The sequence below is a fragment of the Pungitius pungitius genome, chromosome 4, assembly GCF_949316345.1.
Source record: "Pungitius pungitius chromosome 4, fPunPun2.1, whole genome shotgun sequence".
NCBI lineage: Eukaryota > Metazoa > Chordata > Actinopteri > Perciformes > Gasterosteidae > Pungitius > Pungitius pungitius.
Genome location: NC_084903.1, coordinates 2,126,791 through 2,143,847, shown reverse-complemented (window position 1 = coordinate 2,143,847; position 17,057 = coordinate 2,126,791). Strand labels below are relative to the sequence as shown.

Genomic DNA, 17,057 nt, shown 5'->3' with positions numbered 1-17,057 from the left:
GGAGGACACAACTTGGAAGCACTTTGGAAAGTTTGGTTCTTTTGTTCTCTCACTTATTTCCCATAAATATTTAATTGTGCTTCACTTCTCCTCTTCCTACTGTACACACACACACTCACTCACACACACACACACACACGTGTTCCGGGTATGCAATTTCTTTTTCTTTGGCACTATAGGCTCTGCGGTGACATCACTGACCCAAGGGAAGCCAATTTTCCTATTTTCTGTGACACTGAGCCAGGAAAAGGCTCTCTCTTTCCATCACTCCCTCTCCGCTTCAAAGTCTCTCCCCGCTGTTACATCTGAGCTTTTAACGCGGCTGATAAGAAAGGAGAAGGGTCGGGGCTGAGACACGAGGGGGGGGCAGGGGGGCTGCTGCAGCTCGGTGGGTGTCTCACAGGACGGTGAGGTTCTGCTGCTGTTCAGTGGCCACGGAGGGTAAACCGATGCGTGTGTTTAGTGTTTCAGGAGCCCATTACTCACTGCTGGGACTCTTCTGATGGGACTGTGTGTTACATTCAGCTGGCTTCAGCAGCTTTTTATCCAAAGCTACTTCCAATCATGCGTTCAACCAACGGGGTCCGGACCCAGAACAGCCACAGGCAAGACAATACAATTTCCTCATGAAAGCCAAATGACAAAGTGTTATAAGAGCCATTATAAGCTTTTTGCGACAAAGTTTATTGGCTTTTTCCAGAAATATTATGGCGTGAGTAATGCAGCAAAATAAGGTTCATCCAGGAGGACCCACATGTGTCACAGCCAAAGGTTTCAAATGAAACGTGATCTCAGATCATTACAAAACCTCCCCCGCTTCCAATTATAGCTCAAACCACGTTTCACCACGGCTCTCACACCTGTCAGTCTTAACAATATATCACAATCATTAAAGATGCAATGTTTTACATGTTGACTGGGAGTTTCATTTCTTTCCAAATAGCCACGTTGTTCAGGATGAGAGTGAGCGAGAGGGCCCGAGGTTCTGGGGACAGAGTTACACTTTCCTCAGCTTTTGCCACGTAAATAAATCAATCACGTCATGAATGGACATATTCAAAATGTGCACTCTGCAGTTCTCTGTATTGGTACTGTAAGGAAAGGAAACGTTCCTACAAACACGTCAGAACACGCTTGGGGTGGAAGCCACTGGGTGTGTAACCCCATTGAAATGTGTTAATTTGTGGGGGTTTTTCGGTCCTTCTGTAGGCCTCCAGGATGACTCGCTCCGATGAAGACAGGGACATCGGCTGGGACGCCTGGGGCCCCTGGAGTGAGTGCTCACGCACCTGCGGCGGAGGAGCCTCCTACTCTCTACGCCGCTGTCTCAACGGAGGGTGAGCCTCATTTCTGAGAGCGGTGAAACCAAGCAGATGCATCCAGTGTGTGTGTGTGTGTGATCCCTGCTTCATGAAACCTCTACGCTCAATCTGCATTCTGAACAGCACAAAGGATCCTGCATAGACGTTTGCCTGATCCTTTCACTTATTAGGGGAGAAAATGCTTTGGCCAAAGGTTGGTTGTCAACATCATTGATTATGGTTGGTCTAAGGTGGATTGAAGCCACAGTGCAGCCTCACACCCTTTATGGTTTTCAGTTGTCTGAACGTTCACACTTAGACTCTTAGAGTCATATTGGTTTGACTGCATCTGCCCTAAGGCACCTGTTTTGCTATTTGAGTAAACGAATAAACAGTAAATGAAGAATTTCTGAATGTTTTTGATGAAATATCTTTTTCAGACTACTAGGTCATTGTGTATGGACTGCCCGATAGATCAACATCTGCATCTCGAGGTGCTTTAAGCCGTACAGACTGCAAACAAAAATAGGTAATAATACAATCGCAAAGCCTGTGGTTCGGGGGACAAACTGAAATCAAGATCTCTATAACCTTTTAAAATGTCATTTCATCACATTGATCTCTTCTTAATTTGTTGTGAGTCCATTTGAAATCTCACAAAGGCCCAACTAAGCTGTTGTATGTAGTTTTCACCACGCTGTCCATCAGTTATGATGATACCGTAGTGCTAATTAAAGGCAGGGATCAGTGGGGGGGGGAACAGTGTAACGTCACTAAAAACGAGCTTTATTGAACAGAGGGAAAGAAGCAGCTCAAAGCTCAGACGGGGTCCAGGCCGTCTCCCCTGTCGGAAGCCAAGGAGACAGCGTCTGGACCGGGTGCGTCCAGTGTCTTCCTCGCGCTGATAAAAGCGCCGAGTGCGTGGGTTTTCAGACCGCTGCTGTTTTGAAAGGCCACATCCAGACTGTCTGCTCTCATTGCGAGCCTGTCTCTGCTCAGCCATGTGCTGCCTGTTCAGGAAGTGATCACAGGCGATCCGTTTCAGACGCTGCCCCGTGGTATTGTTCTATGGCCTCCTGGCAACACGCTTGTCTCCGTTATCTGACTGCAGCCCTGCGTCCTCACCCACGCTGCTGCTGCTGGAACCTCCAACGCCTTCTCCTGCTTCTTAATTGGTACCATGTGGCTGTGAGTTGAGAATTCATAGTAGTGAACAAGAGCAAGAAATAGCAGGTAATGTGACCTGTAAACCGGCCCTGTGGTTTGCAGAGGTGTGGTTTGCAGTGATGTGACTTGGACTCGAGTCAGACTCGAGTCCAAGTCACATGACTCGAGTCTGACTCGAGTCATGTGACTTGGACTCGAGTCAGACTCGAGTCCAAGTCACATGACTCGAGTCTGACTCGAGTCATGCATTTGATGACTTGAGACTCGACTCGACAAAACGTACAAAGACTTGCAACTCGAATTGGACTTGAATACCGATGACTCGTGACTTGACTTGGACTCGAGCCTTTTGACTCGAGAAGACTTGCTACTTCCCATGAAAACTGGGGGAAAACATTTTCACACCACCGCGCCGCTCTGTTTATCAAAACATTAAAAAAATGTGCGCCACCTGTATGCAGAGAGCGCGCTGCCTGAACAACATCCAATCACTGCAGTCCATTTGACCGTATCAACGAGACAGCTCGTTCATGGTTACAAAAATCGGGATTTTTGAACCCGGATTCAGACTCCGATGGAAATCCTCGCCAACATTATGGCAACGTCCGTTTTAAAGTAGTGTGATGAGCTGAGTTAAAGTTATTAGTTAATCAGTTATGCAGATGTTGCATGTGTTCACGTTATGCTCCGTTACCAGCTGTAGTTACGCGAGACAACCCGAGTTTTGGGGGGGGTGTATGCGGAAGTGTTCGTTCGGCGTGGTGACGGCCAACAGTGACCAAAGTTGAGTTGTTTTATATAAATAAATGCAGCGGAGTTGCAAGTCATCGCCTCCTTATTTACGCTGCAGCATTGGGGTGAGCGTTACAGCACTATAACACAGTCACAGTCGATCCACCATTACCCTTCCCTTCGTAGTCTAGGTCTGTGAGGCAGCGCACCATCACCCAGGGTTCCCCGTCCCCACTATAATAAAAGGACTCGAAATGACTCGAAAATAAAATGGTACGACTTGTGACTCGACTTGGGACTTGCTTTGTCTTTGACTCGACTTGACTCGGGACTCGAGGGCAATGACTTGAGACTTGCTTGTGACTTGCCTAACAGTGACTTGATCCCACCTCTGGTGGTTTGTCCGGAGGAGGCTTTAATGGTTGTGCTTTGTCGTCTCTGGGCCCGTGTCGCTCCACTGAAGGTTTCCTGTGGGGCAAAGAGTTGCTCGTATGTGGTGGAGAGCTACGGCACTCACACTCTCATCAGTCTCTCATCCCCTATTACCCGTCATGCATGCTGATTGCAATAGAACCAGGTCTGTTTCACAGAAAGCTCATAAGACTCATGTTATCCTGAACAATAGCATGCTAACGGAATGTGATTTCATAAACCTACTCTGATATTACTTTTAAAGCTGCTCTCTGAACATAAACATACAGAAGCTGCTACCCTTCAGCACAGAATGGTGTGTGTGTGTGTGTGTGTGTGTGATCACAGCTTCTCGTGTGCTTTTAGTGCATGTTTGCCCATGTGAGCGTTCACACTGCTGGTTGCATTGTTAGTGCTGTTAGCTTCATTAGTTGTGATCCACTGTAAGGACATCCAGATGTTGCCAATTGTACATACTTAACATGCATTTGTTTCATTGTCTTTAAAGAATTTACATTATGTTTACTTAACTGTTTAAGTCCAATTCAGCTGGAAAAGCTCCCCTTTAATGAGGAATTGCTTTAAACTGAAAGGCTACTTCAATTATTTTTGTAAACTGGTTTTAAATCTTTGTCAGGAAGAGATGGACCCAGATCTCTGACTACAGGGGTCCATTTGGGCCTCGCCGCCTTGTTTGGGCCCTAATTACAGCTGTTATTAATGCAGCTGTACTCTGCTCCCTCTCCTTGAGACATTCCTTAAATGGAATTGGTTTCACAGATGTCAACAATTAAAAAAAAAAGTCAAATTAAATATTCTGTTCTGGTCCAAAGAAACTGGAAATCAAATTAACTTTATCTTTGTTCTTTATAGTGCAGAAAATTGTGCTCTCTGATTGAATATTGCAGTCACATCAAAGCAACGAAACACAACTGCGTTTCTCTTGATGTAGTTACACGGTTCTTAATTAAATCCTCCATTTGAAGACTTACAGGTGATACTTGAGGTTAAAGACTTTCTTTACATTGTGTCCGTCATGTGCGACCATAACATTGCGATGAAACGTCTGTGGTCCGTACCGGGTCGGGGTCGAAGGGCATCACGTGATCATGTGATCGTTAACGCTGCACAAAGCCTGAATGAACAGCTGCTGCTGTGTTCATATGCTAGTGGACTTTATGGAATACATGAAGAGAGAAAGGACTTCACAAAGCTTTGTTTAATAAACTCCCACAGTGTACAAGATAAGTACTTGTGTACTTGCTTCATGCAGCAGGTTCATATTTAAAGATGTACGGAATGTACAAACGAGTACATTCAAACTATTCCCAAGTAAACAATAACAACAAACATGATCATTTAAAGGACACGGTAGAGGGTGAAGGCTCTCCTAACCTTTGGCCACCTCTGGCAGTACGTCGTCCTTCAGTCAGAGGGCGCCGGCTCGGTCCCCGGCTCGCCCAGTGTCCGTGTGTCCTTGGGCAAGACGCTTGAGGCCAAAGGGGGAGCAAATGTCGGTTACTGATGAGCATCATGGGGGGGGTGACTGGATGAATGATGACGTGGAGTGTTAAAGAGCTTTGAGCATTTGGAGAACGTTTTGACTGGAGGCTTGAGACAGCGTCTTGTTCTTGGACGTCTCGCTTGGAGAAAGGCAGACTTTGTAATTATGATTTGGAACTTTGGAAGCAGCACTTTTCTGACATCATAACGAAAAACAATAACGGCGCCACGCGCCTTACATGCTGCAAACCCTCCAGGGTCAGTGGCTGCTCATCTCCTACAAACACATCTCTGCTGTCAGGTGTCTTCACACAAGCCCTAAAGACTGATGGTATTCAAGCACTCCTAAAGAAGGCCTTTTTGATGCCTTCCTGTGAGGCTTTCGGATCACATCACTCCAGTACTCAGGTCTTTACACTGGCTTCCTGTCAAACCAACCTGTTGGTTCTTAGAGCTCTGAATGGTTTAGAGCCAAAGTTCATTTCTAATCTGCTGATACCTTTATGAGCCGCCAGGAACCCTCAGGTCCTCTGGGACGGGTCTACTTTCTGTTCCCAGAGTCAGAATTAAACCTGGAGAAGCAGCAGTGAGTTTTTCTGCTCCACGAATCTGGAACAAAGTCCCAGAAAGCTGCAGGTCTGCCGAGTCCCTCGGCCCCTTTAAATCCAGATTCAAGACTTTAATTAACTGTTCTGACCAACGCTTGTTTTATGTAATACATGTTTTTTAGCACTTTGAATTGCCTTGATGAATGTGCTACACAAATCAAATAGCTTTACTGTGCATTATGCATCTCTGCAGGCATGACATGAGAAACATGTGTGCTAAGCTAACATATGTCTGTCTGTGTATTTTCATATTATTTATGTGTGTCCAAAGGGTACCCAGGCATCCATGAACCTAGCAGTGAATACTAGATGTACACATGGTTTATACAACAACTTATTTTTCACAATCCATTTAGTAGGTTGTGAAGTTGAATGTTAGAAAAATGACCATCGGTGTTTCACAAATACCAGGATGGACTCCTCCAACGTCTTCTTTTGTCCCCACCCGAAACGCATGCAGCTTCCTGTCCTCCAACGAGGGGAAGCGAGCCCAGACCCGGCTTGCCGTGGCCCGTGTGTTGTGAGAACAGAACGGACCTGGTCTGTGTCGACGCTCAAAGGAGTGATAACATGTGACTACTGAAACACAACTCGACTCACTCCACAACAGAATCAGCCTGCATGCAGAAAAATCCTTTGTCTCTTTATTATAATAATAATAATAATAATAGTAATGTTTGCAGTTTAATGTTCACATTTTTGGGGAAGTGTTCGGTTATTTACTGACATAACCTCAACAATAAAAGTTGTAAATGAATTGTTGAACGATCGCTAAACAGAAAGCACATCTATCATATCTTAATGATGTTTTCAAAAACTGTTGCGATATTATAATTAGAAAAATCTTTTGATTCCCGACTCAACCTGAATGTGTATATGATAGCTTTCCAATGCTGATTGAGTCTGAGGCAAGAAGGGCTGGCTCCATGTGTCCTTCTAGACTAAATCTTATAAATGAACATGTGTATTTACTAGGGCCCGACTCCGAGTACAAGGACCCACACCCAACCCACACTGCACCAGATGACTGGTTTAAGGACCAGGGTAACTAAGACCACGTCTGAAAAAATAACCAATGTTCTGAATGTCCTTGAAAGTATTGGTCTACTTAAAAAAACCTAGTTTACAGAAGGTCTACTTACCTATAGGCTACCTGAATTTCTGAAAGTACTATATTTCTAAATATGCTATTTCTACACTGGAATTGGTTGAACAAAAATAAAAATCCATGTGAAAAAAATTACTTCTCACTGTTCTCAGGTCAAATATTTGTATGTATAATATATGTGATTATTTTCGATTAATTAATTACGAAGCCTCTAATTAATTAGATTAATATTTTTAATTGAGTCCCGGCCCTAGTATTTACATGTTCATTTTTAAGATTTAGTCTAAAAGACTCAGACAGCCTGTATTCTAGACACCGTTGTTTAATTGTATTTTTTTCTATACATACATTTAGGCATAACTGGCATATTTTAGAACGCTTTCCATGCCCATCATTGGGATGGAAATCAGGAATGACATGTCTCTTTTGCTTTATGGCATTACAAAACCAGGACGATGACCTGGTATTTTGAAAAGCCATAGAAAAGAATACTCAATAGGACATCCTGCCGGGACCCACTTCCTCTCACTTTAGTAGTTTTTTCTCTGTAAAATATGAAAACAGGAAGTCCGAAAAGAAGATAAAGCTTAAATGTCAGTGTTGCACTAAGCCGTAATGGGCCCATGACTAGAATAGATCTACAGTCCTGATGGGTATCCTTTCCCCTAAAAAGCTACCTGGGGGAGCAATGGGCCGGTTCCACTGTGGAAAACAGGCGTATTTACTCAATACTCAGTGGTTGGTGATTGAGTCCCATGTGTACAGGCCGGCTGTTCTCCCCTGCAAGGCCCAAAGGTGCCTTTTAATGATGCTTTTAGAATCCTGCTCAAGCTCCCGAGGTGGTTGAGTGCATGTTTGTCACTCGCAATGTTCCCACCTGTCATGCTATGTGGAGGAAAACCATTTACAAATTCAAATGTCCATTAAACGATTGACAAAATGAAAGTGTAGAGGCCTTAAGTGATTGTTGTTTTTGTAAAAAAAAAAAAAAGCTCTGTACTTTAGCGAGTCAAATGCAATTTGAGCTGAACTGAGGAATGAGCTGCATTTTAAATGTTGGTGGTACGTCCTGGCCTCCTGACGTCCCCGTACTGTATTGAACATGTTCATGTTTCTCCATCATTTCTCCAACATTGCTCCCATGTGCTCTGGTTGCTACACACATTACACCCATCCCCAGACGCACAAGCGGTTTGCCTGTGAGCACTTGTGTTCTTGTTGAGACTCTGAGGCGGCGGAGCGGGTTGCAGCGTCGCCTGGAGCACACGCGCGCTCTCTTCACCCCGGGGATAAATGAGCTGCTAACCGTTTATCTTACTGTTATTGTAAGGCGGCAGGAGAAGTGTGCGCTTTGGTGCTGGAAAGCACACACCCCCAGATCGGCTGTTATTGTTGCTAACGAGGCAGAACGGATTTAACAGCATGTGGCTGCTGTCATGGGGGAAAGGAACCTTCTGCGGTTCTTTCTGAAGCTGTGTGTGTGTGTGTGTGTGTGTGCATATGTCTGGGTTCAGATCTGCTTGACATGTTGAGCTCTTCCAGCTGGATTATTCCAATATTTGATTCTGGTTGAAGCTTGTGCTGGTAGTGGTGTGTTTTTATTTCACGTCCCACTGTTTCCCTGACCTTCCTTTGCAGAAGCTGCGTCGGCAAAAACATCCGCTACAGAACGTGCAGCAACAGGGTAAGTGGGAACGATATTCATTTCAAACTTGAAAAAAAACGAAACCAGAAAGGGTTTAGCTGCACGTTGACACCTTTTTAAAATAAAATGGCAGAATGTGTAGTTTGACCCAGAACCGCTTGTCCAGAGGCTCCAGGGGTCCTGGTGGTTCTGTCGGTGACGTGATTAAAGAGCCACAAAGTCCGCAGAGGGACAAGCAGCCTGAACAGAATTGTCCTATGAGCACTCTATAACAGGCCCGTTGCTAAGTTCCCTTCAGCACCAGGAGCTCCTGCTGAGTCTCGTTCACCTGCTCAATGTGCCAGCTGCTGTCAGACACACACACACACACACACACACCGACACACTCACACAAACACCTGAGGTGTTTGACACCGCTCCTGCTGCTTCGAACACAAAGACAAGTTTGGATATTTTCCCAAAGCCATTTTTTCTTCATTTTGAATGATACAAAATATATACAGTACCAGTCCAAAGTTTGGAAACATTTTGTCGTTTAATTTGATGACAAATTGGGTCCAAACTTTGGACTGGTGCCGTACAGGGAAAAGTGATTATTGACATTAGTTTGGAGTGTGGAAAGGAAAACACTACTGTGTCAGTTGGACTGAATGTACCTGTATAGTTTACATTTTCTATTATATATATATATATATATATATATATATATATATATATATATAATTCTTCTCCTGTGTGGCTGATGACATCAGCGTTTAGTAATTGGAATTTCTAAATGAATGCTCACCAACCCTATGATAACCTCCATTATTTAAAGCAGGGAACTGTTGTTGGGATGGGCATCACTAGTTCTTTAATATTCATAGAGTATGTCACCAATGTGTGTGCCTCTCCCGTCCCAAGCAAATAGAACACAACAAGTGTTGAACGTTAAACCAAAATTAGAAGTGATGGAATTGTGGAGAGTGTAACTGATCCAAACCTGTATAACATCTCTTATTCACTCTTATTGGTTGCCACCCGAACTCATTTGCTGGGATGAAAGAACGTGCGGTCATTGGGCCGTTCATTGTGCTGATTTCTAATGGTCTTCAGTGCGCATTCCTTAATCCCAGTGATGGTGTTAACACTAGTCATCAACACAGTGATCTGAAGTTAGGAGTGTATGCAGCTCCTGAAGGGGCCGCTGCTAAAGGTCGCATCGACACACAGTGAGATGAGAATAAGAGAAGTTTCTCTCATGTTGAATGCATTTCCTTCAATTAAACATTTGAAATAGGTATCTAGCTCTGTTTGGTGGATCAAACTGAAATATAAAGAATAGGACACACATGACATGTGAAATGGAATAAGAAAGAAACAATCGTGAATGGATAAAGTAAAGATTACACGCATGCATTTGTGACTAAGTGTGTCTAGGGCCAATCATTTTTCATACAGTGTAAAAACGTCCTTTAAATGCCAATTATTTAAGTGAGACTAAAAGTAAAAGTCCTTGTTGTCTTCCTCAGGCCTGCCCACCAGAGTCCGGTGACTTCCGGGCCCAGCAGTGTTCGGCCCACAACGACATCAAGTACCAGGGGGTCACCCACGATTGGTCCCCGTCCCCTTATGACCCCTCAGCGCCCTGCGCACTGCGCTGCCAGACCAAGGGGAGAAGTGTCACCGTGGAACTGGCTCCCAAGGTGCTGGACGGGACACAGTGTCGGGCGGACGCCCTGGACATGTGCATCAGTGGAGTGTGTCAGGTGAGCTGCTGTTGTGTCTGACCATGTCCTAATGATTCCAAGATAACTGCTCAAAGCTTGCGTGGGTTAGGATACTCGTAGTAATGAGAGGGGACATCAAACTGTGGTCCCCACAGCGTCATCATCGTGTCACTGCATCTATTCTGGGGACGAGCTTTGTTTTGGGATGCACAGCGCTGGATGTGCTGTGGAACGCTTCCTGTCCCAGGCGGGCTGCTTGATGAGAAGCTGTTTGAGGCAGGCAGGAGGAGGAGGAGGAGGAGGAGGAGGAGGAGGAGGAGGAGGAGGAGGAGGAGGAGGAGGAGGAGGAGGAGGAGGAGGAGGAGGAGGAGGAGGAGGAGGAGGAGGAGGAGGAGGAGGAGGAGGAGGAGGAGGAGGAGGAGGAGGAGGAGGAGGAGGAGGAGGAGGAGGAGGAGGAGGAGGAGGAGGAGGAGGAGGAGGAGGAGGAGGAGGAGGAGGAGGAGGAGGAGGAGGAGGAGGAGGAGGAGGAGGAGGAGGAGGAGGAGGAGGAGGAGGAGGAGGAGGAGGAGGAGGAGGAGGAGGAGGAGGAGGAGGAGGAGGAGGAGGAGGAGGAGGAGGAGGAGGAGGAGGAGGAGGAGGAGGAGGAGGAGGAGGAGGAGGAGGAGGAGGAGGAGGAGGAGGAGGAGGAGGAGGAGGAGGAGGAGGAGGAGGAGGAGGAGGAGGAGGAGGAGGAGGAGGAGGAGGAGGAGGAGGAGGAGGAGGAGGATCACGCTCGACAGATTCATTTTCCAAACAATTATTTACACTCTGTGGCATGCGGGTGATGTGGAGGAAACCCATTACAAGCCTCTCACTAGGTCTTCTTGAATTTGAACTGTCTTAAGTGGAAGCTTTGGACAGCTTGTTTGGATTGCTAGACAGATGCTGTTTGAAGATGAATATAACATATAATATTTGGGATTTGGCATTTTTAGGGCACTCAAGTCAAACCCCAGAGACCTGTACACAAGGGTGATGGTCCCTGAACTCCCAGAGCTGACAAATGGCCATGAACACACTGTCATCATGACCAATGCAATGGCATGTATACAACTGGATGCCCTGGATCCACACCAAGACGCCGTCCCATCCACTGGGACCTACAATAGATTCTGAGGGAAAGCTCCTATTTTTTTTCCAGCCTTTGAGGCTCTCGTTCAGGGCTCCAGGAAACACACCAACCAATTATTCTAAGCTGCTGGAAAACAATAAATATCATTGATGATGGGTGTGATGCTATGACCACATACCTTCTTTATACTCACTATCACTCCATGTCTGAGAAAAAAGGCTGAACAAAGGTGTTGTCATAGTTACCACCGTGGTGGGGTATTAGAGGTATTACATGCCTCTAATCCTCGCAGATACACCTGCTGTGATTTACAGCCTGATCTCGTTCTTGGATTTGCAAGAACAATGAAGAGTTGTTAATAAACTGTGTTCGTTTTATCTTCAAGAAATAATTTGTCAAAAATCTAGAAGATATATGGATTAACTATTAAATATAACACTAATATTCACTTCCAAATACGTAATGCATAACATGACTGTGACAATAAGCTGTTAATAGTTTACTAGTGCGATTGGTAATATTTTACAATAAATTCACAATTAAAATAAAACATCTGTTATTTCACATCACCCAGACTGACCAGTAATAGAAGTATAAGTACTAGTTTACACAACTACTACACTGAAACGTCTTTATTCCAAGTCACCTGTCTTCTTAAGAAAGGGCTCAGACCGTTGGACATAAAGGTCCCAACCACAGCGTGTCGCTCTGACGTGCCTTTGGAGACATTTCACAAGGACACAGGCAGAACCCCCCCCCCCCAACCCCTCCACTTTACCCACCAGCTCAACCTCCTTTGAAGAATGCGCCAGAATCTTTCCTAGAAGGGCTCAGGCTGCTTCTGGAGCATCAGCGGACTGACAACACCAACAATCAGGCCGGACACACTCGAGTACCTGTTGGCAGTGATGTCCCATGGATGACAGATGTGTGCTCAAACAGCAGCTGATGGATGACCTTGTTGGCATGGCGATAGGCCCATGGGCATGTCAGGGATGAAACGGCATCACGTGGCTGGCGATGGAGACGGAAGCTCAGGACGGGGTGCAGGGCTGCCGTGGTACTGTGGTTCTAAATTAGTCAGTGATGGAATGAGGCCAGTCCTTCCTCTGCTGCATGTGTACGGATTAATAATACAACACACAGCAGCATGACATCCACTTGTATACAAGGAGCAGAGATGAAGAAATGAAATTCCATGGAGAAAAGGGGGGTGTGTGTGTGTGTGTGTGTGTGTGTGTGTGTTTTGTGCGTTCAGCATGTCTACAGCTTGTGTGTGTCTGTGCGCGTGAGCACGAGAAAACTTGATTAAATAACAATGGAAGAACAATACAACGAAGATAGATGTGATAGGATAAGCAATATTAATCTGACATAAGATATTTGTGGTCTTCCATTCAAGGAGAAGCACTGAACAAACCAGGGAGGAACCGACTTTCCTCTGATTGCTGTTGGGCAATGATCTCACTTTTGGGAGGCCACCTGTCATTGTTGAGAAGACATTATTGATAAGGGGAATTCAAAGGTTCATAAAGTGTCGTTAAACTATGATGCTCTGCTCTCTAGCGTCATCTCTGAAGCTTATGCTGGAGGGCATTTTAACATTCAAAGAACCACACGTTATGCTCAGGAAAGAATGGGATTGGCATTCATTTAACTGACAAATGACTCATCTGACTATTGGTTTACAAATGAGTCCACTAAGGTGCATGTTGATGTGTCCTCTGGTCAGACACTTCACCCCAAAATGCCCTCGTAGTTCTGACTATGGTGTGTGGATGTCAGTTACTGATGGGCAGGTATCACTGTGTGTGTGTGTGTGTATATATATATATATATATATATGGAGGGTGGGTGTTACAATGCTAACCACGCAGGAGCACCAGCCAGAAGGTGCCAAATCTCTTCCCCTGCTGCTACCCCCTGAAACCATTAACATCCACACTAAAGCAATAGAAGGATCTATCATGACATGACATCAGACATCGTGGTAACTTGAGAATTCCTGCTAGTCAGACTAGATGTTTAAAACGAGGGACTCGTTAACGTCTCGTCTCCCTCTTGATCCACGGGTGTTAACGTTGAATCACAAAAGGATCGGGCAAACTACAGAATACCAAGATACTAGATTAAGGTGCCAGAGGTCGAGGTGGTCCTTGTTCACTCGTTGCGTTTTTTAATCTTCCACCAGTGTAGCCCTGCAGCAAGGCCACGCCACCCATCAGGGAGGTTCATGCCTCACCAGGGTGACAGCAATCGGACTGGCTGCTTCTGAAATGCTGCAGTTCCATCCCCCTCCCTGGAAAATGGAAGTTTATTCGGGAGCACAATTTATTGTAATTCTGAACATGTATAACGTATACGTGAGATAAGGGATCACCAACATTCCCCCCTCGACTGAATAATGAGAACCAGAACATTCAAGAGACCGATATTTTGTACCTTTTAATTGAGAAATAATGATTTTTTTTAGTCTGCCTTCTCGCGATCATCCGATAATCAATCAATCATTGAATGATCATTGCATGTCAATCAGGTCTTACTCATTATGATACACCCATCTCTCTTCATGTTCATATAATGTGTGTGCAGGAGGTGGGGTGTGATCGCCAGCTGGGCAGTGGCGCCCGGGAGGATAACTGCGGCGTCTGCGGCGGGGACGGCTCCACGTGCCGGCTGGTACGAGGACAGGCCCTGCTCCACCTCACGCCAGAACAATGTACGTCCTGCCGTGCTGCTCGGTGTCCTCGTTCCCTCCGCTTTCACTCCTCAGCCCCAGGCTCACCCAGCTGACCCTCAGTCCTCCTTTTAGAGAACACATCTCTGCTCGTTTCATAGCAGAAATACTCACAAATTGTGTTTTATACATGAATTAATCGCCACAAAAACATTAGAATATTCTTGTACAAACATTCCACCAAAGTCCACATATGAAAAAATAACATCAAATTTACCAATATTTCCGACAAAAATAGGTAAATACTTATAAATAAATGTATGTATGTATTTTGACTGTCAACACATTATATTTGTATTTTGTGCCAAACAGTTGAACCTGCATTTACTAACTTCTTGACATCTGTGGACTACGTGTGTGTGTGTGTGTCTGGTGTCTCTCAATTCATAACTTAAAATAGGGCATTAATGACTATTACTAATATTTCAATGGCTTACACCCCCGTCAGGTCTTCTCTGACTAAATAGTTCACTGTATACGGCAAGGCTTTCATTCCTGATGACAGCTTAAAGTCAAGGAGCTACTTGCTAAACTCAGCTGAGCTAACGTCAACAAGTCAACCCAGTTGATGTACGCTTTGTTTGGGTCGTTTGCCCGTGCCACACTGCTGGAGTCCACAAGTCAGATTATTGGCTTAGTTCCTTTCACCGCCCCACCCCCCCACCCCCATATCCTACCTGAGTATAGCGTAAGAGTTCGCCCTTGTTTGTGGCGCGATTATGGCGGTATAAAATGATTCCGTAAACTACAAGAAGTTGATTGATCATTATGACTTTTTCTGTGAGCTCCTGCATATATTTTGACGGCTGCTGGAAACCGCCGTGGTCCAATGATGCTGCAGTTCATCTTCAACTAGCCAATTGACATAAGAGGGAACATATTTAGTGGCTAAAACTACATAACAAGCAAGGGGCAGGCAAGATGGACACCAACTTTAACTTAATAGAACTAAGAATAGAATGAACAGTTGTTGCGCTCCTTGCTGCCCGTGTGCATTATTCTTGTGTTTGGTGGACTTGGAGTGTGTTTGTGTCACGGTTTGGGTTTACTTCCTGTTTTATTTTGTAGTTTCATGCCTCTTGTGTCCCTGGGGTAACTTCACTTCCTGCCTTGTCCTGTCTTCCACTCTGACTATCTGCCGAGTCCCTGATTGTTTCCACCTGTGTCCGATCACCTGCACCCCCCCCCCCCCCCTGTGTATTTAAGCCCTGTGAGTCTTATATGTTCCTGGTCCCCCGGCTGCCTATCCCCCCCCCCCCCCTTGAGCATTTTTTGATTTTGAAGTGGGCTAATAAAGTCTGGACAGCACATCACTTGTTGAGAGAGTGGCCAAGGCTCTGCTTTAAATATGGGGGGAGGTGCTCAGACAGTCCAGCTTGTGTGGTTCAGGCATCTGATGCCTCCCTTTTTAGAGCTTTTTCCAGGCACGGCCAGCTGGTAAGAGAGCCAGAGCACACTGGAGGGACTGGATCTCATGTGGCCTGTGGCTGCCTCGGGGTTTCCCAGGAAGAGCTCGACAGCGTTGCTGGGAACACCGACATGTGGAACATCCTCCTACGTAGCCCCTGATTAGAAATGCATGAAGTCTGCCAAAGTGTGACTGAAATGTATTTTAATTAAATTATCGCATAAAGATATTACATTTATAATATGGCATGCTGCAAGGGTTTAATATTTATGATAGCAATGATAATGATGCACTTTTGAGATGGAATACCCAACAATAGGAGCAAAAATATATTCCAACTAATATTTATATAGATATGCTTGCATTAAATAAAATTCAACGGGCCTATTAAAACACTTAAAAGTTAAAATATAAAAGGAACCAAACCCTCTGTGAGATAACGTAATCCAACATTGCAGGATAGCAGCTCAAATGATAAAAAACACCCAAAATGATGAATTTTTTTTGAAGATGGAACTTCATTTTAAAAAGAGCGTATGAATGTCACTGGTGGAAACTGACATGTCCTCCCTGGCATTTCTAAAACTAACAAGGGCGGCGCACAGTCATTGGTTGAAACTCAGGGCCGCTGAATAAGCGTCATTATTTAGCCCAAAACCAGCTGAATGGTGACCTTGTGAATCTGGAAACAACGGCAGTGACATGTTAATTACCCAAACATCAGCGGTTTTGTTCATCACTGTGGTCCTCACAAACAGACTGAACTAGTCAGCTGGTCCTTGTAATAGTTTTAAAACCTTAGAGGGAATGTGCAAACCTCAGCAATAAGAGAAGGAGTCAGTGAGGTGAACTCCCTCTGGCACACGTGGTTTTGCACTTGCCAGTGTCCATTCAATGAAATTAGTTTTTATGGCCCAAAATACAATATCACTGTATTTGAGGGATTTGGTCATCCTTGCATTACATAAGGAGAATTTGATTTAAAACAGTTTAGTGGGCTTCATTAAATCACAATGAAATGTTCTTGTCTCTTTAGTAGGATATGATATTAAATGGTGTTGAAGGCAATATAGGAGCTTACAAGGCAAGTACAGAGACAATTCCTTTGTCTGATGGGGCCATTAGTGATGTTTTACCAGTGCTGTCTTCTTGCCAATGATGCACTAAAGTGTTTTGTAGGAGGGTGAAGTTGGTGATGATTCTGTGGGTTTATCACTGTGACTAACAACGTTTGCATGTGATCCATTGAAGGCATTGATCATGTCTTTTGACTTCTCCAATTCTAGTAAATTGAGTGTAAATTGAAAAAAATTGCAACCTATCAACTCTGCTTTGAGGACTACAAATCTGTAGGGCCCAATTGGGGAAAGATGCCGACACAACAGGGAGAGTGTTTCACATACGGTACCAGACAAAATGAGGGTGGATAATTCTCTTAATGCATTGCCCCCAACATCTGATATCATATGAATTCTACTGTTGAAATGCAACCTTTCCCACCGTGTGTCTGCCTGCAGCTATGAAGACAGTGGTGGAGGTGCCATTAGGAAGTCGCCTTTTCAGACTGCATGCCAAAGGACCGAATACTCTAGGTGAGTCACAAGCGTTCATAAAGAC

The 17,057-nt window shown here is 44.9% G+C and overlaps 1 protein-coding gene across 4 annotated transcripts in view; it reads left to right on the top strand.

The window, feature by feature from the left end:
- Positions 1-17,057, top strand: part of adamtsl3 (ADAMTS-like 3) — an 86,292-nt gene that overhangs the window by 48,977 nt on the left and 20,258 nt on the right. For all 4 annotated transcript variants that reach the window (XM_037488224.2, XM_062561662.1, XM_062561661.1 and 1 more), the window contains 5 exons: positions 1,210-1,337; positions 8,469-8,514; positions 9,987-10,223; positions 13,888-14,014; positions 16,958-17,032. In XM_037488224.2, coding sequence (XP_037344121.2) covers positions 1,210-1,337; positions 8,469-8,514; positions 9,987-10,223; positions 13,888-14,014; positions 16,958-17,032 — 613 coding nt within the window. The remainder of the gene's footprint in view (positions 1-1,209; positions 1,338-8,468; positions 8,515-9,986; positions 10,224-13,887; positions 14,015-16,957; positions 17,033-17,057) is intronic.